Source organism: Hyla sarda, chromosome 10 (assembly GCF_029499605.1).
Source record: "Hyla sarda isolate aHylSar1 chromosome 10, aHylSar1.hap1, whole genome shotgun sequence".
Lineage (NCBI taxonomy): Eukaryota > Metazoa > Chordata > Amphibia > Anura > Hylidae > Hyla > Hyla sarda.
In genome coordinates, this window is record NC_079198.1 from 6,556,601 (window position 1) to 6,579,285 (window position 22,685).

Below are 22,685 nucleotides of genomic sequence, written 5' to 3' on the forward strand. Positions count from 1 at the left end.
TGTGTGGTCTGACCAGTACTGTACACAGTATTCTATGTGTGGTCTGACCAGTACTGTACACAGGATTCCATGTGTGGTCTGACCAGTACTGTACACAGTATTCCATGTGTGGTCTGACCAATACTGTACAAAGTATTCCATGCGTGGTCTGACCAGTACTGTACAAAGTATTCCATGTGAGGTCTGACCAGTACTGTACACAGTATTCTATGTGTGGTCTGACCAGTACTGTACACAGTATTCTATGTGTGGTCTGACCAGTACTGTACACAGTATTCTATGTGTGTTCCGACCAGTACTGTAAACAGTATTCCATGTGTGGTCTGACCAGTACTGTACACAGTATTCCATGTGTGGTCTGACCAGTACTGTACACAGTATTCTATGTGTGGTCTGACCAGTACTGTACACAGTATTCCATGTGAGGTCTGACCAGTACTGTACACAGTATTCCATGTGTGATCTGACCAGTACTGTACACAGTATTCCATGTGTGATCTGACCAGTACTGTACACAGTATTCCATGTGTGATCTGACCAGTACTGTACACAGTATTCCATGTGAGGTCTGACCAGTACTGTACACAGTATTCTATGTGTGTTCTGACCAGTACTGTACACAGTATTCTATGTGTGGTCTGACCAGTACTGTACACAGTATTCTATGTGTGGTCTGACCAGTACTGTACACAGTATTCTATGTGTGTTCTGACCAGTACTGTACACAGTATTCTATGTGTTGTCTGATCAGTACTGTACACAGTATTCTATGTGTGGTCTGACCAGTACTGTACACAGTATTCCATGTGTGGTCTGACCAGTACTGTACACAGTATTCTATGTGTGGTCTGACCAGTACTGTACACAGGATTCCATGTGTGGTCTGACCAGTACTGTACACAGTATTCCATGTGTGGTCTGACCAATACTGTACAAAGTATTCCATGCGTGGTCTGACCAGTACTGTACAAAGTATTCCATGTGAGGTCTGACCAGTACTGTACACAGTATTCTATGTGTGGTCTGACCAGTACTGTACACAGTATTCTATGTGTGGTCTGACCAGTACTGTACACAGTATTCTATGTGTGTTCCGACCAGTACTGTACACAGTATTCTATGTGTGGTCTGACCAGTACTGTACACAGTATTCTATGTGTGGTCTGACCAGTACTGTACACAGTATTCTATGTGTGGTCTGATCAGTACTGTACACAGTATTCTATGTGTGGTCTGATCAGTACTGTACACAGTATTCCATGTGTGATTAGTGATTTATACATTGTTAGAATTTTTTCCTAGTCATGACGCTCTATCCCCCTTTTGATGCCCCCCATAATATTACTTTTCTGTCTACAGAGGGGTGTTAGGACTCTTTGCGCAGTCTATTGTAGCTTCATATTGATAGTTGTTTTTTTAAATAGAATTTACTTTTTGAAGTCTTTTTGAGATAAAAAATGAAAAAAAAACACAATTTTGTCAACATGCTGGGAGTTGAAGTTTTGCCACATCTGGAGGGCCAAAGTCTATTGAGTATTAGAAGGTTGCGCAGGTTTTTCCTTATATAATTTGATATCAGGGCAGATAGAGGCCGCTTATGTAACCTTGTCTTATGACGCTGTTTTGTTCTAACGAGAGCAAAGTGTTAAGTGCAAAAAAAATGGAAAAGTGATATAAAAGGATGGGGCGAGCCGAGCGGGTTCACACTTGAAGACGTCGTGAGATCCCTTTTTCTTGGCTTAGTTCTTAGTTCTTGACTTGTGACAATTTGCCGGCAAAGGTAAGAGCTATCAGCCGGGAATTCTGTTATTTTCCTTTGTTCAGTTTAAAGTGGGTCTCCGGCATTGTCACTCGCCGCAGCTGGGCAAGCAGCACATGGACGGGAGACATTTTAAATGGGCACTGTCCGATCCCAAAAATGTTTTTTAATGTTGTTACTTTAAAAAAAATTTAAACAACCATTATTACAAAAGGTCTTAAATTTTCATAATATTTATTAAAGAAAACGGGTCTGGAAAATCCCACCACTAGGGGTCCCCATAGCTACTGGGAAACCAGTCCTGCAGCAGCATCAGGCTTGTCCATGAGTCATGGACAAGTGATGACTCATGGAAACAGCTGCATGAGCAGATGCACCAATCACCTCCCACCACAACAAGGAGGGACACACAATCTACTACTATACATTAATCACATCCCACCACCACAAGGGAGGGACATGCCCCCTACTACTATACACCAATCACCTCCCACCACCACAAGGGAGGGACATGCCCCCTACTACTATACACCAATCACCTCCCACCACCACAAGGGAGGGACATGCCCCCTACTACCATACACCAACCACCTCCCACCACCACAAGGGAGGGACATGCCCCCTACTACTATACACCAATCACCTCCCACCACCACAAGGGAGGGACATGCCCCCTACTACCATACACCAACCACCTCCCACCACCACAAGGGAGGACATGCCCCCTACTACTATTCACCAATCACCTCCCACCACCACAAGGGAGGGACATGCCCCCTACTACTATTCACCAATCACCTCCCACCACCACAAGGAAGAGACATGCCTCCTCCACCACACACCAATAACCTCCTACCACCAAAAGGGAGGGACACGCCTTCTCCCAGCACACACCAATCACCTCCCACCTTCAAAAGGGAGGGACCCGCCTCCTCCCACCACACACCAATAACCTCCCTCCACAGAAAGGGAGGGACATGCCTCCTCTCACCACACACTAATCACCTCCCACCACAGAAAGGGAGGGACAGGTCTCCTCCCACCACACACCAATCACCTCCCACGACCAAAAGGGAGTGACACCCCTCCTCCCACCACACACCAATCACCTCTCACCACAGAAAGGGAGGGACACGCCTCCTCATACCACACACCAATTCACCTCCTACCACAGAAAGGGAGGGCCATGTCTCCTTCCACCACACACCAATCACCTCTCACCACAGAAAGGGAGGGACACGCCTCCTCATACCACACACCAATTCACCTCCTACCACAGAAAGGGAGGGCCATGTCTCCTTCCACCACACACCAATCACCTTCCACCACAGAAAGGGAGTGACACGCCCCCTTCCCCTGAGAGGATTTCGAACACTGTGAGCTAATGAAAAGAGGCATTTTTATAATAAATATAGGTGATAGAGGCCTAAAAATTACATGTACGTGGTCAGGAATAGGGACTGAGTAACATATATTTTTTTGGGTGGGGGACTGACAGGTACGCTTTAAACCTCTGAAAATAATGGACGTTCGCCTTCACTGACAGGTAGAAAGCAGAGACCTTGTGTATAGTGCGGGATGTAATCTCAGCGTATATGAGAAAGCAGCAACGTTTTCCATATTCCATGACTAAGCGACAACTCCGCAGTCTGCTCCAATGTGAAATATGACAAAATCCTCAAATACCAAACTCCTGCCAAATGCTTCAGACTTTGTCGCTCTTATAAACTCCCCTAAATTCATTTTTGGTGACTTTATACTTGTGAGGTGTAAATTGTTTTCCAGTTTCTTGTTCTTCAAGGAGCCTTGGTTTTGTTGTTGTACTTGCGGTATTACGCTGTTTGTTCAGTTTTTTGTCTACTATTTCTGGTATGATAGATCTGTAATTTCCGGCTATGACACTGCTGTGGTCTCAGGTTGGCATTGGGGTTCCGGCTGTTTCTGCATTTTATATGGTGACCCTTTTGGACCAGACAAAATATTCAGAGAAAAATTTGGTAGAGAATTATATTTTCATATACTGTAGGTTAAAAACGGACGTAACGAGGGGTGTGGCTGACCCCCACAGCGCGAAAACAGCTAACAACTAAATGTTCCAAAAATGCTGGCCAGTGGAGTACCCCTTTAAATTTCCAGCTCACATTAGCATTATTGTTGAACACCTCCTTCTGGTGGCTAGACTTAGCATCTCCAGGCCTTGGAAGAAGCACATTTACTTGGCTTTGGAACTGGCCGTAGGTAGGAGACTCCATGCTACGTCCATCATCCAGAAGAGTTGGCTTCATTGGTTGACCTCATCTTCTTGCCGACTTCGGAAATAACAGTTTCTCCGATATCTTATTCTCGGGGTTGATTAGAAAAAAAACTAATTATTAAAATGACCATTTTACAAAAGTGCAACCACTCTGAAGGGAGGTCACCTGTAATAATATATTAGTCAACAACATAGCGGGGGATCGGGTGACCACGTGGCTGATGTAAGGGGTGTTTGGTAATCCATGTCTGGTGCGTCATAGGTTATGGCGGCACTGTACATAGGTGTATATTTAATAAGCTGCTGCTGATTTTGGGGCGAGTGCACAATGTAGAAGAGACCAACCTCCTGATGAAGCAAAGCGAAATGTGTGTCGGGGCGTGAGGTCTCCAGTGTGGTGGCTAGGGCTTGTGACCCTGTGAATGTAGGTCAAATACTTTTTCATGCAGTTACGGTATCGCTACTTTCATTAGTTGATTGTAAGCTATTGATCTGACCCCTCTGTACAGTTTCCTATTGTCCATACGCATGATTTATGGTCCATTATGTTGTTGTCTGATTTATTACCCCCACAGGCGAAGTCCTTTAGTTGCACTTTTGCTCTTTCTTTATTTGTATTTTTAATGATTTAGGGTTATAAGTGTGGTTGTTGTGGTGACAGTCTTGGGGTCTTAGCCCCCAGTTTGAGCCATTTATCTCTATACGACCCTATAGGCCTGTATTCATGTTCATGCCCTCCATGGCACGGGCCCCATTTATTTCACACGCGTTTTGCACCCATTCTGTATTCTGCTTCACTTTGAGTAAAAAATCTGTCAAAAATCTGAAAATGACCCATCTATAGTCACATTCTGTCACCCCGCAGCCACGTCCCTTGTTTTACCCTCCTCTCCAGCTTATGGTGATTTACTGATTCTGCCATCACTTGTTCTATGGAACCTGTAGAAATGTTATCAGAATAAATCATTGGATCCCCTGACCCTTCCCCAGACTCTAGTGATTATAACCTGTAATATTATTACACTCCAGACTCTAGTGACTATATCCTATAATATTATTACACTCCAGACTCTAGTGACTATATCCTATAATATTATTACACTCCAGACTCTAGTGACTATATCCTATAATATTATTACACTCCAGACTCTAGTGACTATAACCTGTAATATTATTACACTCCAGACTCTAGTGACTATAATCTGTAATATTATTATACTCCAGACTCTAGTGACTATATCCTATAATATTATTACACTCCAGACTCTAGTGACTATATCCTATAATATTATTACACTCCAGACTCTAGTGACTATATCCTATAATATTATTACACTCCAGACTCTAGTGACTATATCCTATAATATTATTACACTCCAGACTCTAGTGACTATATCCTATAATATTATTACACTCCAGACTCTAGTGACTATATCCTATAATATTATTACACTCCAGACTCTAGTGACTATAACCTGTAATATTATTATACTCCAGACTCTAGTGACTATAATCTGTAATATTGTTATACTCCAGAATCTAGTGACTATATCCTGTAATATTATTATACTGCAGACTCTAGTGACTATAATTTGTAATATTATTACTCTCCAGACTCTAGTGACTATATCCTATAATATTATTACACTCCAGACTCTAGTGACTATAACCTGTAATATTATTATACTCCAGACTCTAGTGACTATAATCTGTAATATTATTATACTCCAGAATCTAGTGACTATATCCTGTAATATTATTATACTGCAGACTCTAGTGACTATAATTTGTAATATTATTACTCTCCAGACTCTAGTGACTATATCCTGTAATATTATTAAACTCCAGACTCTAGTGACTATAATCTGTAATATTATTATACTCCAGAATGTAGTGACTATAATCTGTAATATTATTATTCTCCAGAATGTAGTGACTATAATCTGTAATATTATTATACTCCAGACTCTAGTGACTATATCCTGTAATATTATTATACTGCAGACTCATGTGACTATAATCTGTAATATTATTACTCTCCAGACTCTAGTGACTATATCCTGTAATAGTATTACACTCCAGACTCTAGTAACTATATCCTATAATATTATTACACTCCAGACTCTAGTGACTATAATCTGTAATATTATTATACTCCAGAATCTAGTGACTATAATCTGTAATATTATTATACTCCAGACTCTAGTGACTATATCCTATAATATTATTACACTCCAGACTCTAGTGACTATAATCTGTAATATTATTATACTCCAGAATCTAGTGACTATAATCTGTAATATTATTATACTCCAGACTCTAGTGACTATATCCTATAATATTATTACACTCCAGACTCTAGTGACTATAACCTGTAATATTATTACACTCCAGAATCTAGTGACTATAATCCGTAATATTATTACTTTCCAGACTCTAGTGACTATAATCTGTAATATTATTATAAGTGTTAAAAAAAATGTAATAAACACACACACACACACACACACACACACTAAACGCCGTTTACCACTATTCTGAGCCATGACTACAATTTAGTTATTGAATTATTTAGATGTGGTGAAAAAGCTAAAAAATAAAACTCAAAAACAAAAGATCCAGAAGGAAACCAGCAGCCAAACCTATTCAGACAGCAGGAAAAAGGAACAAACTATTTTTTCTACTACATGAAGTAAATTTCCCACTTTTGCCTACGTGTGCCAAATTTATTAATGCCGTGCAACAATTTAGTAAATTTGTCGCACATAGTCAAAAATGAAGTAGAAAAAAACAGGGTAAAAACCAGACTACATAGTAAAAGATTAGTAAATGCCCCTCTATAACCTGTAATATTATTACAGTCCAGAATACATTTATACTGTTGACTGAACCTCCTCCATCCTCTCCATGTCAGTGTTACTCTGTGTTCTGTCCATTAGTACATAACCTTGGATGTATTTCCCGTGTATATCCTTACATTTATCTGTGTTACCTCATCTGTCACTTCTCAGCCCGAGCCTCCATTTTTGTGTCATCCATGTGTAGCTGTACACTGTCCTCTATTGTGCGATCTGCTTCACACAGCTTAGTATTGTCTGCAATAGATTGTACAATCCCTCTACCAGGTCATTTATAAACATTTTATAAAGAATAGGACCCAATACTGCCCCTAGTGGTACCCACTGCTGATAGTGACTCAATTCTGCCCCCAGTATCCCACTAGCATCTGTGATCCCCTCTAATACTACCCCCTAGGGTACCTCGCTACTAAATTGGGATTCTTTCAATTCTGATTCTTTCCACTACCAACTGACCAATTCTGCAATGATGTGCCCCACTAGACACTATGACTGAATTCGGACCCCTCTGATACCCCACTAGACATAATGACCCAATACTGCTCCCTGTGGTACTCCAAGAGAAGTCAGCCAGTACTGACCACATGAGTTCCCCACTAGTAACAGTGACCCAATGCTGCCCCTGTGCTCCCCACTAGTATTGGTTACCCAATACTGCCTATCCCAGGTAGTTCCTCACAAGCAGTAGTCATCCAATACTTTCCTCTGTGATCCCCACTAGAAATGGTTACCCAATTTACCTGTGTTACCCTACTAGAAAAAATTAGCCAATACTGAATTACTAGGGTACACTAGTAGTCATAGTGAGCCAGTAGCCAGTACTGATCCCTTGAGTACCCCACAAGAAACTGTGACCCAATACTTCCCCCTGTGGTCCCAACTAGTAATGATTACACAATACTGCACCCATGGTGTCCCCACTACTAACAATAACCAATATATGTCCTTTGTGCTACTCCAGTAGTAATAGTGAACCAGTCCTGACCCATTGGGTACCCCACTACTAAGAATGACTTAATCCTGCCCCCTGTGGTCCCCACTAGTAATGCTGGTCCAATATTGCCCCCCCTGTAGTACCACACCAGCAATAGTCACGATGACTCAATCAGAGCATGTACCGTTAATAACCATCCTCTGTTTCATGACGGAGCTGCAGCTGTGAACAATGGCGCTTGTATGTTTTATCTTTTCATGAAGAAGATTTCATGGAAATTATTATTCTTGGACAATGATAGTAAATCGAGCTTTTTCATTTTCCATAGGAGTTGAATAATACGAAGCTTCGAGCGCTGACGTGTACACTGAAAATTGACAGGGATGTAGAACCAGCACACCAGAGACGTGAGGTAAGTCATTGTGGTGACCTCAATAATTCCCACATGTCACTGGAGAACATGGAGGACAGACTTTTATAGTCTCCAATTTTCTACATAGAGAAATAGAAGACCTATATCAGTGGTCTCCAAACTGTGGACACCTAGATGTTGCAAACCTCCAACTCCCATCATGTGTCACTGAAGAACCTTGAAGACAGACATGTGACAGTCATACATGGTAGATGTTGTCTACACAAGAGTCCAGCTTCTGCCTCATCTTTTACATTCCCACATTTTCCACATAGAGAAGTAGAAGACCTGTATCAGTGGTCTTCAAACCGTGGACCTCTCAACACATCACTGGAGAACCTGGAGGACAGACATGTGACCTGAGACAGTCATACATGGTAGATGTTGTCTACACAGGAGTCCAGGTTCTGCCTCACGTTAGACTTTTATAGTCTCCAATTTTCTACATAGAGACATAGAAGTCCTATATCAGTGGTCTCCAAACTGTGGACCTTCTGCTACGTACAACTCCCAGCACATGTCACTGAAGAACCTGGATGACAGACAGGTAACCTGCTAAAGTCATACATGGTAGATGTTGTCTAGACAATAGTCCAGGTTCTGCCTCACGATAGAATTTTACAGTCTCCAATTTTCCACATAGACATGTAGAAGACCTATATCAGTGGTCTTCAAACTGGGGACGTTCTGCTACGTACAACTCCCATCATATGTCACTGAAGAACCTGGATGATAGACATGTGACCTGTGACAGTCATACATGGTAGATGTTGTCCACACAAGAGTCCAGGTTCTGTTTCATCTTAGACTTTTACATTCCCCAATTTTCCACATAGACGTGTAAAAGACCTATATCAGTGGTTTTCAAACCGTGGACCTCCCAGCACGTCACTGGACATCCTGAAGGACAGACAGGTGACCTTCAAAAATCATACATGGTAGATGTTGTCTACACAACAGTCCAGGTTCTGCCTCACATTAGACTTTTACATTCCCCAATTTTCCACAGAGACGTAGAAGACCTAAATCAGTGGTCTTCAAACCGTGGACCTCTAGACGTTGCAAACCTACAACTCCCAGCATGCCCGGACAGCCAACGGCTGTCCGGACATGCTGGGAGTTGTAGGTTTGCAACATATAGAGGTCCACGGTTTGGAGACCACTGACCTATATGGTTACTTTAACCCCTTTTGGCCTTCAGACTTTCCGTCTTCATACTCCAAAACCCATCAACACAGTCCCATGACGGCTTGTTTTTTTTGTAGGCTGGGTTGTTATAATTTTGAGGGCCACCATTTTGGGGTAAAAATAACAGAGTCATATTCTTTTTCGAGGAAAATGTTTGTAAGTAAATAAATAAATAAAATTTAAAAAAGAACAGTACAATCAAAAATGTATAAAAGAAATGCTACCGACATTGGCTCAGATTCCTTCCCACATCTTGATACCATTCCATTTTATTCTGCAGTCCTACCGAGGATCCATCCACTCCCCTGACTACTCTCTTAGTAAAAATATGTATCCCCCATAAAAAGAAATAGTCCTGGGACATCTTTTTCCCATAACTGCTTAATTCCTTTCCTTTCGTTCCTCCTGGGCGGGACCAATCCCCTTGAGAATGTGGCATGTCCCTGCACAGTCTCAGAGTGTCATCACTGATTGGTCAGTGTCAGAGTAGGTAGCAGGCACACTCTCATCCTATAGCTCCCAGTTGCTGATTTATTCATATGTTTTATTAGTAAAAAAAAATAACAGAAAAATGGCACAAGACATAGTTCTAAGAAAAGATGCCCCTAAAAAAAAATATATATATATATATATATATATCCTATATTTTCTTGGAGCTATTAAAGGGAATGTGTAAATTAATTTTCAAAAAATGTGGTGTATTTTTTTTTTTTATATTTTATTCAAAAAAAAATTTGCAATGTATTTTTTTTTTTTTTTTTTAGGATTGTTCATCAAACAATTTTAGTTTTCCATATTTACCAGTTTAGGACACTAGGGGGAGCTTCAGCAAGGAAGCAAGGGCTAACAACCTTGTAACCCATCCTCTAACGCCCACCCTCTTACACCCACTTCTGTCAACAGAGGATTCCTATTTCATTTTTTGTATATTGTTGTGGAGGCGGCCATCTTGACTGAGTTGTTTTGAACAGCATTCAGCGATGTGCTTTACAGCAGGACACATGGACATAAGTGACAATAAACCGGACCTGTCACATGAATGGAAAAATTTTTATCTGTCACCCTTTGAGAGGTCATTCTACAGTAGTGTTTTTCAAAGAGTGTGTCTCCAGCTGTTGCAAAACTACAACTCCCAGCATTCCCGGACAGCCAAAGGCTGTCAGGGCATGCTGGGAGTTGTAGTTTTTCAACAGCTGGAGACACACAGTTTAGAAAAACAGGGAGAGGGAAATGCTGAGCTTTACTGTGAATGGTGGTGGATCTAGTGTTATCTATCTACCAGTCTGCTCTGAGAAGAAAGGCATTACTGGGAAAGGATCTGAACAGAACAGGAAGTCTCCAATTAGTTGTAGGCCTAGTGGCCAGAATGGAAATTGCACGATTTTATGATTATTAGAAAAGATATAAAGTAAAATGAAAAATTAGACACAAAAAAAAAAAAAATCACCAAAAATTCTTAAAAATTATGTTTAAAGGGGTACTCCGGTGGAAAAACAATTATTTTTTTCTTTTTTAAATCAACTGGTGCCAGAAAGTTAAACATATTTGTAAATTAAAAAAGGAAGTTGTATGTGCAGATCACAATTAATACACACCGAGGTCAAACTAGGGCATGCAACCATACCTCATGCAGAAAAAAGAAAACCAGAAACAAAATATTTAGCCCGGACCTTCTAGGTGAGTATATGTAAATTATTTGGAACTAATGAGTAGAAATATATCAGTTTCTACTCATTAGTTCCAAATAATTTACATATACTCACCTAGAAGGTCCGGGCTAAATATTTTGTTTCATATTTGTAAATTACTTCTATTAAAAAATCTTAATCCTTCCAGTACTTATTAGCTGCCGAATGCTACAGAGGAAATTCCTTTCTTTCTGGAACACTGATGACATCACGAGCACAGTGCTCTCTGCTGACATCTCTGTCCATTTTAGCAACCGTGCATAGCAGATGTATGCTAAGGGCAGCATGGTGGCTTAGTGGTTAGCACTGATGCCTTGCAGTGCTGGGGCCTTAGGTTCAAATCCCACTAAGGACAACAATAAATAAAGACTTATTATTATAATAATGTCAGCAGAGAGCAGTGTGTTCGTGATGTCATCAGAGAGCATTCCAAAAAGAAAACCATTTCCTCTGTAGTATTCAGCAGCTAATAAATACAGGAAGGATTAAGATTAAGTAATTTACAAATATGTTTAACTTTCTGGCACCAGTTGATTTAAAAAAAAAAAAAAAAAAAGTTTTTCCACCAGAGTACCCCTTTAACAAAAAAAGAAACATTTAAATAATAGGCCATTTTTGATTAAACATTCCCTTTAATTTCTAATATTAAAGGGATACTCCTGAGGAAATGTTTTATATATATATATATATATATATTTTCAAATCAACCAGTGCCACAAAGTTAAACAGATTTGTAAACCATGTGATCCCGATGCGGTTGCCCCACCTTAATCCTAAAAGGGGTACTCCAGTGGAAAACATTTTTTTAAATCAACTGGTGGCAGAAAGTTATACAGATTTGTAAATTACTTCTGTTAAAAAAATCTTAACCCTTCCAGTACTTATCAGCTGCTGTATGCTCCACAGGAAGTTGAGCGGTTTTTTCCAGTCTGACCACAGTGCTCTCTGCTGCCACCTCTGTCTGTGTCAGGAACTGTTCAGAGTAGAAGAGATTCTCTAAGCGGATTTGCTCCTGCTCTGGACAATTCCTGACACAGACAGAGGTGGCAGCAGAGAGCACTATGGTCAGACTGGAAAGAACTACACAACTTTCTCTGTAGTATACAGCAGCTGCTAAGTACGGGAAGGGTTAAAGGGTACTCTGGTGGAAAACTCTCTTTTTTTTTTTTTTTTTTTTTTTAATGAACTGGTGTCAGAAAGTTACACAGATTTGTACCAGTTGATTAAAAAAATAATGTTTCCCACCGGAGTACCCCTTTAAGATTTTTAGATAGAAGTAATTTATAAATCTGTATAACTTTTTGGCACCGGTTGATAGGAAAACATTTTTTTCACTCTGGAGTACTCCTTTAAGGTAGCCATAAATATAGAATAGCTAGTCAGCCAACAGATATCTCTCCCAGTCCCCCAATACACAAGCACGCTCAGATCAACAAGTGTCCATGTGCTTGAAATTAAGTTAGGGGGTAAACTGCTGCCAGACTCCTCTGGCAGCATCGTATCTCCCTAAGAACCATAGGAATAGGCAGGAGTTGCCCTTCATGGGGAGGTCCCCATACACCAACTTGCACCAAAATCAGTGGTTTCGGAGGACTTTTCTTTATTGTGTATGGTGCATTTCGATAGATTTGTATGTACTGTTGTAGTTGATAGGGTATGTATCACGTGTGTATTGTAATGTCCATTTTTATAATGTCTTGTTTTTCTTTTTTTTTGTATTTAAGGCATTCGTACCTTCCTGGAGAGAGAGTATTGAACTATGAAAATAGAAGATGGTCACCAACCATTGCACCCACAGGATGCTTGGTTTGAAGATTTTTAGAATGATTTTGAAGCAAGTTTTACTTATCTCATGGGTCTCATCCCTGGCCCTGGGAGGAACATCTCCAACGTCTTGTCCCGCCGCCTGTTCTTGCAGCAATCAAGCCAGTCGAGTGGCTTGTACACGGAAAGAACTGATAGAAGTGCCCGAAAGCATCTCAGTCAATACGCGATACCTGAACCTTCAGGAGAACACTATTCAGGTGATCAAAACAGACACTTTTAAGCACCTCCGACATTTGGAAATATTACAGCTCAGCAAAAACCTTATTCGTAAGATTGAGGTGGGAGCTTTTAATGGACTCCCAAACTTGAGCACATTGGAGCTTTTTGATAATCGCTTGACCACTGTTCCTACTCAAGCCTTCGAATATCTGTCCAAGCTAAGGGAGCTGTGGCTAAGAAACAATCCCATCGAAAGTATCCCGTCATATGCGTTCAACAGAGTCCCTTCTTTGAGACGACTCGATTTGGGAGAACTGAAGAAGTTGGAGTATATTTCCGAAGCTGCTTTTGAGGGTCTTGTGAACTTGAGATACCTAAATCTGGGCATGTGCAATTTAAAAGATATACCCAACTTAACGGCATTGGTCAGACTGGAAGAACTCGAGTTGTCTGGCAATCGTCTAGAAATGATTCGTCCCGGCTCCTTCCAGGGTCTGAGTAGCCTGAGAAAGTTGTGGCTGATGCATGCTCATGTGGCCACCATAGAGCGCAATGCCTTCGATGACTTGAAATCATTGGAGGAACTTAATCTTTCTCACAACAATTTAATGTCTCTTCCCCATGATCTTTTTACTCCTCTTCACCGCCTGGAGCGAGTACACCTTAACCATAATCCTTGGCATTGCAACTGTGACATTTTGTGGTTAAGCTGGTGGTTAAAGGAGACTGTGCCAAACAATACGACCTGTTGTGCGCGTTGTCATTCCCCACCAAACCTAAAAACTAGATACATAGGGGAACTAGATCAGAGTCACTTCACCTGCTATGCCCCGGTAATAGTGGAGCCTCCCACTGACCTTAACGTCACCGAGGGCATGGCCGCTGAGCTTAAATGCAGAACTGGCACGTCAATGACATCGGTCAACTGGTTAACACCAAATGGGACATTGATGACTCACGGTTCTTATAGAGTACGTATCTCTGTCTTACACGACGGCACGCTGAATTTTACAAATGTTACGGTACAGGACACAGGACAATACACTTGCATGGTCACTAATGCGGCAGGAAATACGACAGCATCTGCTACTCTTAATGTCTCTGCTGTCGTTGACCCAGCAACCACTGACTATACCTACTTTACAACAGTTACTGTAGAAACTATGGATTCATCCCCGGAGGAAGTGAAGCCTGCTGAGAAAGAGCCTGGTCCAACAACAACAACAGTTCGATGGGGGATAACATACTCTACCACGTCCCTCACGCCTCGAAGCACCCGCTCCACCGAGAAGACATTTACTATCCCTATAACCGACGTGACGGAGAACATCATGAAAGACCTAGACGACGTCATGAAGACCACCAAGATCATCATAGGGTGCTTCGTGGCCATCACCTTTATGGCAGCCGTCATGTTAATCGCCTTTTACAAACTCCGGAAACAGCACCAGCTACACAAACATCATGGGCCAACACGAACTATAGAAATTATTAATGTGGAAGATGAATTACCAGCCACTGCCCCCGGAGACAACCACATGGCACTCCCGGCTATTGAGCATGATCACCTTAACCATTATACGGCATTTAAGTCCCATTATAACAACAATACAGGAACACTTAACTGTGCCAAAAACCCCATGCTGAACTCCATTCACGAACCCCTTCTGTTCAAAAGCAGCTCGAAGGAAAATGTGCAAGAAACACAAATTTAGCTCCGCCGAATGAGACTGCTACAAAGTGGGTCAAACTCTTTTTTGTGTGCCGAGAGTGCGAGAATGAAGAAGAACCCCAGTAAACAACCGCGAAAAAAAGCGAGAGATTATCTCTGGGTTTAACAGTCTCACAATACTCCATCTTCCTGTTTCCAAATACCCATTGAAATAGAGGTGCCCCCCAAAAGAAGCACTGACACAACGCGAGGCGGAGACTCTTTTGATAACTTTAAAACAAGGGGTAAATTCATTCTCTGACTACCTGATGTATTACTAAAAAACACAAAAAAAAACACAAAAAAAAGTGAAAAGGGAAAGTTATGAAAAGGAAAAAAAGTATGAAAATGCTTATTTTGTGGTACAGCTCTTTACGTGTAAATTCTATTTCAGATCTATTTTCATCAAAGAGGTTAAGAACAGGAAAATAAAAAATCATTCGAGAGATTTCTGAAGGAGATTTTTTTTTTATTATTATTATTATTATTTTTTTTTTAAATAGCGCCACTAAGGAGTGTCTGCCGAATCCTCCTGGTCGGTGACAAGCAGTGACATCTTTTTCTCCAAGTAGAAAAAAAAATATATAAAAAATACAAATAGATTTTTTTTTTTTCGCCATTCACTCATTACCATGGGTGCCTGCGACGACCAAGAAAAGTAAATGCAGTACAGGCCCCAGTGATTGTAAGATGGTTTTTAATTGTAATAGTTTGGACAATGTGTAACAAGTCGAGAACTTGAGTATTTGCGGGAAGGAATTGGGAGGAAAGTTTTGTTCCTAGCCACTTGATGTCACCGTCCTTCTCTGAGGGTTTTCATGACGCTTTTTTTAAAATAAAAATAAAAAAATAAACACACAAAAAAAAAATTTAAATAAATAAAATAACAAAATATCAAAAAAGGTGTTTACAACCTTGAAGAGAACTTTATTTTCAAAGGTACTGTGCCATATAACCCTTTACAGATGTGCCAATTATCTTCAGAACTTTACATAAAATGAAAACTGTATGAAAAAAAAATGACGAAAAAAAAAAAACGGTTTTTACTAAATATTTTTGTTTTTGGGAAAAAAGGATCACGGAGAACTTTTGAAATTTCTGTCACAGGAATATTTGGGCCAGTTATTTTGTCTGGATTTCTATCAAAAAAAAAAAAAAAGTGTAAGGTGTGTGAAATAATGAAGTTAATATGAACTTTTTAAGTCCTCCCTCTTTTTTTTTTTTTTTTTCTCTCGGGTGGGTGATTAGTTGTTTTTATTTTTTTTATTTTATTTTTAATTTTTTTGGAAGATTTTGGTTGGGTGGGAAATGTATTCTTGTTATAAGAACAGAAAAAAAAGATTATAATATGTCTGTGGCTCTTTATTGAGACAGAAAGTTAACAAGCTAAGTTGGTGACATTGCCAAGAGTCTGCAACAAAAGTATAATAAAAATAATGAAAAGACGCTCTTCTTGTTGATTGACATATATGCAGTGAATACACACAATGGTGAACGCTTGTCTAACGTGTGTGACCTTAAGGGGTACTCCGCCCCCAGACATCTTATCCCCTATCCAAAGGCCGCTGGGGACTCCCGAGATCTCCTTGCCGCATGCGGTGTTCGTTTAGAGCGTCCGGTGCAGCACCAGAAGCTTGTGATGTCACGGCCGTGCCCCTTTTGTGATGTCACGGCCACGCCCCCTCCCATAAACTTGCATTGAGGGGGCATGGCCGTGACATCACAAGCTGGGCGGGACCGTGACACACAAGCCTCCACTTCACATTGCCAGTCCGGCACGGAGTGAAGTTCGCTCTGTGCACTGGATGTCTGGGGTGCTGCAGCCGAGATCACGGGGTTTTTACCACTGGTGATAAGGATTAAGATGTCTAGGGGCGGAGTACCCCTTTAAAGGGGTATTCCAGGATTGTTTTTTATTTGACTATGCTACCGGGGCTGTAAAGTTAGTTTAGTTCATAATATAGTGTCTGTACCTGTGTGTGACGGTGGTCTCGCAATTCTTCCTGTGATTTACAGCCTAATATTTCTTTTTAATGGCATACAAAATTACTCAGGTCTCGGGTTTTCCCAGGTTGCAGTGTGTCGAGACCTGACATCACTAATCAGGTGTGCAAAGGGAGCCTGTTTGTGCTATGGGTGGAGTGATTGCTTGGTGGGGGAGAGATCATTTTGCAACAGATGAAGGCACCCCGGTTAGAAAACACTGGTCTTTTAAATGGAATGCTGCTCATTTGTGTTTCAATGGGTGAGGTGGCTAGTGTGTGGGAGGGATAAAAGTGACCTCACACTTACAAACAAGGAATCATGGGATTTGTAGTTTGAGGGAACAAACTACAACAGGAAATACCCAGTTCACAAAAAGAAAGCCACAGCTTTATGGTAATCTCACAACATTGACATTTAGCCCCAAGACAAGGACGGATCCTTCCTAAGCATGTCCATTACTGTCTGGCAGGTACGTACTAAAATCACCTTATGTTGGAGAACCCCTATAAAAGGGTTGTCCATAAACATAGAGCATAATCACCAGTGCCGATCCTTCTCTGCTGCTGTTCCGATGGCTCTTGGTCCATCGTGCTCCCGATTTCTTCTTAAATCTGATGATGAGCCGACCTTGAAGAAAGTGCCCACTTAGGTTACCACTGATGATTGGCCAAGTGGACAACTCCTGCAGGGTCGGCACGTCTTCACAAGCAGGAAAAAGAGGAGAGAACCAAGGACTGGGAGCCACCAGAAAGGCAGTAAGTAAGTATGTTTTCTTATGTTTTTAAGTAAAAAAATATATAAAAATTCGGACAACCCCTTTAAGATTAGCCATTAGGATGAGTGAATCTACAATATGATTTACCAAACCCAAATGTTATGAATCAACAATTTGTTAAGTCTTCAAAAAGTCATTATACTTTCCAAGTGTTGTGATTCCCCAAAAAGGTCTAGTATAAAACTCTACAGCAGTGTTCCTGAACCTTTTTTACCTTGGGGCAGCCCCCCAAAGTCATTCTCTCCAAAATACAAAAAGCGGCTAAAAAGAAGCAATGCACAATATCTAAATAACTCTTATTTGCTAAGCAGATTATAGTGCTGTTCTATCCAATGGCTCACAGGTGACATCTTCTCTGAAAGTCTTTTTCCTTTTCCATCTGGCCCAGACCGCCATGAGGATTTCTTCCAGCCAAAAGTCATCTGGGGAGAAACTGCCAGACAAACATCTTAGGCTCAACACTTTTCCAACACCATCCTTCCTGTTTTCAAACCTTTAGGATCCCAAACAGAAAGAATTCTGCCATTTAGTGTCACCGTAGGTAGGTGGATTGGTGGGAATGGGTAAGTCAGTATGGATGGAGTAGGTAGGTCCTCCCCTTTAGGTAGATAGGTTTTTCCAGTAGAGAGTTTCCCACCATCAGGTTTGGTAGGTACCCTCAGTAGGTAGTTTCCCTTAGTAAGCTAGCACCCCAGTAGGTAGTTTCCCTCAGTATGCTGGTGCCCCTTGTAGGTAGTTTCCCTAGTTATTAGCTTCCTTCAGTTGGTGGTTAACTTTCATTGTAGGTTGTTTTCCCCCTATGGATAATTTGCCCCTTGTATGTAGTTTGCCCCTTCTAGATAGGAACCCCTGTAGATATTTTGCCCCTTGTATGTAGATTGCCCCCTGTCGGTAGTTTGCACTCTAGAGATAAGACCCCCCAGTAGGTAGTTTGCCTTCCTTGTAGGTTGTTTGTCCTCTATAGGTAGTTTACCCCTTATATGTGGTTTGCCCCCTGTAGGTAGTTTGTCCCTATAGGTAAGACCATCCTTGAAGGCAGTTTTCCCCTGTATGTAAAACCCTTAAAAAAGTTTGCCCTTGTAGCTTGTATCCTTTGTAGGTAGATCCCCCCCCCCCCCTTATGTATGAATACCTATAAGTAGTTGGCCCCCTGTAGGTAACACCCCCCTAAAGGTAGTTTGCCCCCTGAAAATTGAAAACAAGAAAACACATCTTCTCCACTCCCTTGCAGTCATTGCCGTCTTCTGCTCCCATTTCTAGGCTGCAGCCAGCTTCTTCCTGCAGCCACTAGAGGCCGGGAGTATATCTGTCTTCAGGATGCACACAATGGCATCACCTGTCCCAGAGAAAATGATGCTTCTGGCTTCTAGTGGCAGCAGGCCTCATCTAGCAGGTGTCATGGCTGCAGCCTAGAAGAAGTCAAAGCTCAGGACTCCTGTGTATGTGCCAAGTCTCAGATATAGCAGCATATTCAGTCACTATCCTACCCACTAAACGGCTGCAGCAACCATGGGATTCACTGTTCTACGGTCTATAAGGACTGGATCATACCAAACGGGGCATCAGAACACTTGGAAAGTATATCAACCCTGAAAACAAGGGCGGACAGTTCAAACATTTCACCACCATGCTCCAAGGTTTAGACAGTTCTCCTGGGCCAAGCGCTGGGGACAATAATAACCACAGATACAGTGTGATGGCGGCTTGGAAATGGCGTGGCTGTAGATTTTAGACTTCTCCTCACTCCTCCACTCTATACCTGAACTCACACTAGACTGAACAACCCCTTCCCCCCCTACAAAATTTAAAGGGGTACTCCGGTTACAGATTTGTAAATTAATTCTATGTAAAAATCTTAATCCATCTAGTACTTAGCTGCTGTATGCTCCACAGGATGTTGTGTAGTTCTTTCCAGTCTGACCCCAGTGCTCTCTGCTGACACCTCTGTCCATGTCAGGAACTGTCCAGAGCAGGAGAAAATCCCTATAGCAAACCTCTCCTGTCCTTGACAGTTCCTGACACGGACAGAGGTGTCATCGGAGAGCACTGTGGTCAGACTGGAAAGAACTACACAACTTCCTCTGGAGCATACAGCAGCTGATAAGTACTGGAAGGATAAAGATTTTTTAACAGTAATTTACAAATCTGCATAACTTTCTGGCACCAGTTGATTAAAAAATTTTTTTTTTCCACTGGAGTACCCCTTTAAGGATTAAGGTGGGGGCAACCGCATCAGGATCACATGGTTTACTCTGCATGACTTCCCTTAAAGATACAGTAACACATATGTGTAAACATATGTATAACACAAAATCACAAAACAGTATTAAGCAATATACCATGGAGTAGTGGACCCCGAACAGTGACACTGGAAGTGCCTGAGGCAACGTTTACCTGACAGGATAACATACTGTACTGGGTCACCACAAATGCATTTTGTAAGTGGAATCCACAGAAACCATGAACAGGTTCATTGTCTCTGTCAACACCGAAATTGGGATTTCCGCAGCAGAAACATCTGCCACAGAAATCTCGACGTGTGCACGGTGCAGCAGAATGAAATCAATAGGACTGTATCGGAATTCCCCAGTGGAACATTTCTGCAGAATTTCGCTTTGAAATTCCGCCGTAAAAATATGGCCTGCGGCGGAATATTTGCGGAATGTCCGTCTGGTAAACACCAGGAACAGAATGTTTCAGCGATCAAATACAATATTCCAAAGGGGAATACAGTGTTTCCCAACCAGTGTGCCTCCAGCTGTTGCAAAACTACAACTCCCAGCATGCTCAGACAGTCTTTGGCTATCTGGGCATGCTGGGATTTGTAGTTGTGCAACAGCTCGGGGGACATTAGTTGGAAAACACTGGGATAAGGGGACACAATCTATAACTCCCACAAGACCGACCATTCTGGTGATGTTCTGACCCAGTCTACACTGCACAGCTATCTATGTATTTCTCCCTGCTATCAGCCATGGCAGGCAGGTAGAAGCTGATTTCAGGAAAAGACAGTGTTTCCCAACCAGTGTGCCTACAGCTGTTGCAAGACTACAACTCCTAGCATGCCTGGACAGCCGTTGGCTGTCCGGGCATGCTGGGAGATGTAGTTTTGCAGCAGCTGGAGGCACACTGGTAGGGAAACACCAACATACAGACACAAAGTATATACAATTCTGGGATGAAAATCACCATTTCCTTGATTCATATGGAGGGATTCCACCCGGTGACGTTCATCTTCAGGATGTAGGTCGGGAGCCCTCCTTAGTATCATTCAGCGCCGCCGAGGCGCATTTCCTCAGATTAGTGACTCGTCAGGGGAATCCTGTAATGGAGCCGAGTCTGATTCAGCGAGATCTGCACGTACCACATCCGTCACTGATATGTGAGGAGCCTTCGCTATAATGTACCGCAACGCGTTTTTACTTTTGCGCGCACATTAACATCTGAACACTACAAGGGGGAAATTTATCAAAACCTGCCCAGAGAAAAAGTTGCCTAGTTGCCCATAGCAACCAATCAGTTTTTGTCTTTCATTTTGTACAGGCCTTGTTAAAATTGAAAGAAGCGATCTGATTGGTTGCTATGGGCAACTGGGCAACTTTTTCTCTGGGCAGGTTTTGATAAATCTCCCCCCTATGAGCACCTCGGGAGATTTATCAAAACTTATGCAGAGGAAACATTGACCAGTTGCCCATAGCAACCAGATTGCTTCTTTCACTTTTCATTTAAAAATGAAAGCAGCTACCTGATTGGTTGCTATGGGCGACTGGTCAACTTTTGATAAATCTCTCTCCTGTAGTGTTCAGATGTTAATGTGCGCGCAAAAGTAAAAACGCGTTGCAGTATATTACAGCGAAGGCTCCTCACATATAAATAACCCCTCCTATATTCTTTACACGGTCTTCAATAGTCACGGGGGGCCAAAAATGCAATAGGGATGAACAGTTAGTTATGAATAGGTCTTAGGGTGGGTTCACCTCACGATTTTGCTGTACGGTTTCGGCATACGGTTTCATAAAAAAATAAATAAATACATATGCAACCGTACAAAAAAACGTGCCCATGGACTTCCCATTCAAAACTGTATGCACCATAATGTATACAGTTGTCTCAGTTTTTCGAACCATATGGGTTTTTACTTTTTTTTTCTGGACAGAAAACCGTGGCCTACCACGGTTTTTACGTCCGGGTGAAAAATTGTATTAAACTGTATACATTTATTTTTTTTAACATGGGAGTCAATGGGAATTGTACAGAACCGTATGTGCGTACGGTTCCATCCAGTTTTCACCATACGGTTTTTGACTTTGCACAGTTTTTTTTCTTGGAATTTCAATCAAACAAGTGAAACTTTATTAATGAGTGAACAGTTAAAAACGTATACGTTTTTTTCTTTAAAAACGGATGCAACCGGACATCATTTTTCAAACCCTATACAGTTAAAAATGTATACACACGTTTTGATACAGTTTAGTCAGGTTTTGAGGAATCGTTTTTTTTTTTTTTTTTTTATCAAAAACCTGAGACGGGAACTGTATTGCAAAAACAGTTCCTAAAATGGACCGAGATGTCAGCAGAGAGCACTGTGCTCGTGATTCAGCAGAGAGCTCTGTGTTCCAAAACGTGAAGAATTTCCTCTGTAGTATTCAGCAGCTAATAAGTACTGGAAGGATTAAGATTTTTTAATAGAAGTAATTTACAAATCTGTTTAACTTTCTGGCACCAGTTGATAAAAAAAAAAAAAAAAAAGTTTTCCACCGGAGTACCCCTTTAATCCAGCAGATCCATGGCTGCCGTGGTGCATAGCTGGCACAGATTTCTGTGATTTTTGGTCCTTAAGTCGCCCCTGGCAGGCCCCTACATGCAAAACTGAGCCCCCTTCCTATTCCTTCCCCATTGGCACAAGTGGGCGTATATATATGCCGAAATATCGAAAAATGTGTGCAATCACTTTTGTGAAAATTTTCCAACTTTTCTACATATACACCAGTGGCATGGCTTGCCGTGCCTTAGCAAAGGACCCCCATAGTGTCAGTGTTAGGCCCCTTTCACACTACTATTGTCACATGACAGAGTGACGGCCAGCGGGACTGCCGAGGAGAATAGCACGAGGAAAAATGCATCATGCAACGTT

General features: G+C 41.5%; 1 protein-coding gene across 5 annotated transcripts in view; it reads left to right on the forward strand.

The window, feature by feature from the left end:
• The window catches only part of LRRC4B (leucine rich repeat containing 4B), a 124,245-nt gene extending 108,009 nt beyond the window's left edge, over positions 1-16,236 (forward strand). For 4 of the 5 annotated variants that reach the window (XM_056543595.1, XM_056543596.1, XM_056543597.1 and 1 more), the window contains 2 exons: positions 8,134-8,217; positions 12,818-16,236. In XM_056543595.1, the coding sequence (XP_056399570.1) occupies positions 12,866-14,794 (1,929 nt within the window). In that variant the 5' untranslated portion in view covers positions 8,134-8,217; positions 12,818-12,865 and the 3' untranslated portion in view covers positions 14,795-16,236. Of the gene's footprint in view, positions 1-8,133; positions 8,218-8,325; positions 8,765-12,817 lie in introns of those variants that run through there. The other variant, XM_056543599.1, reaches the window with a different exon arrangement.
• The last annotated feature ends 6,449 nt before the right edge of the window (positions 16,237-22,685 follow it).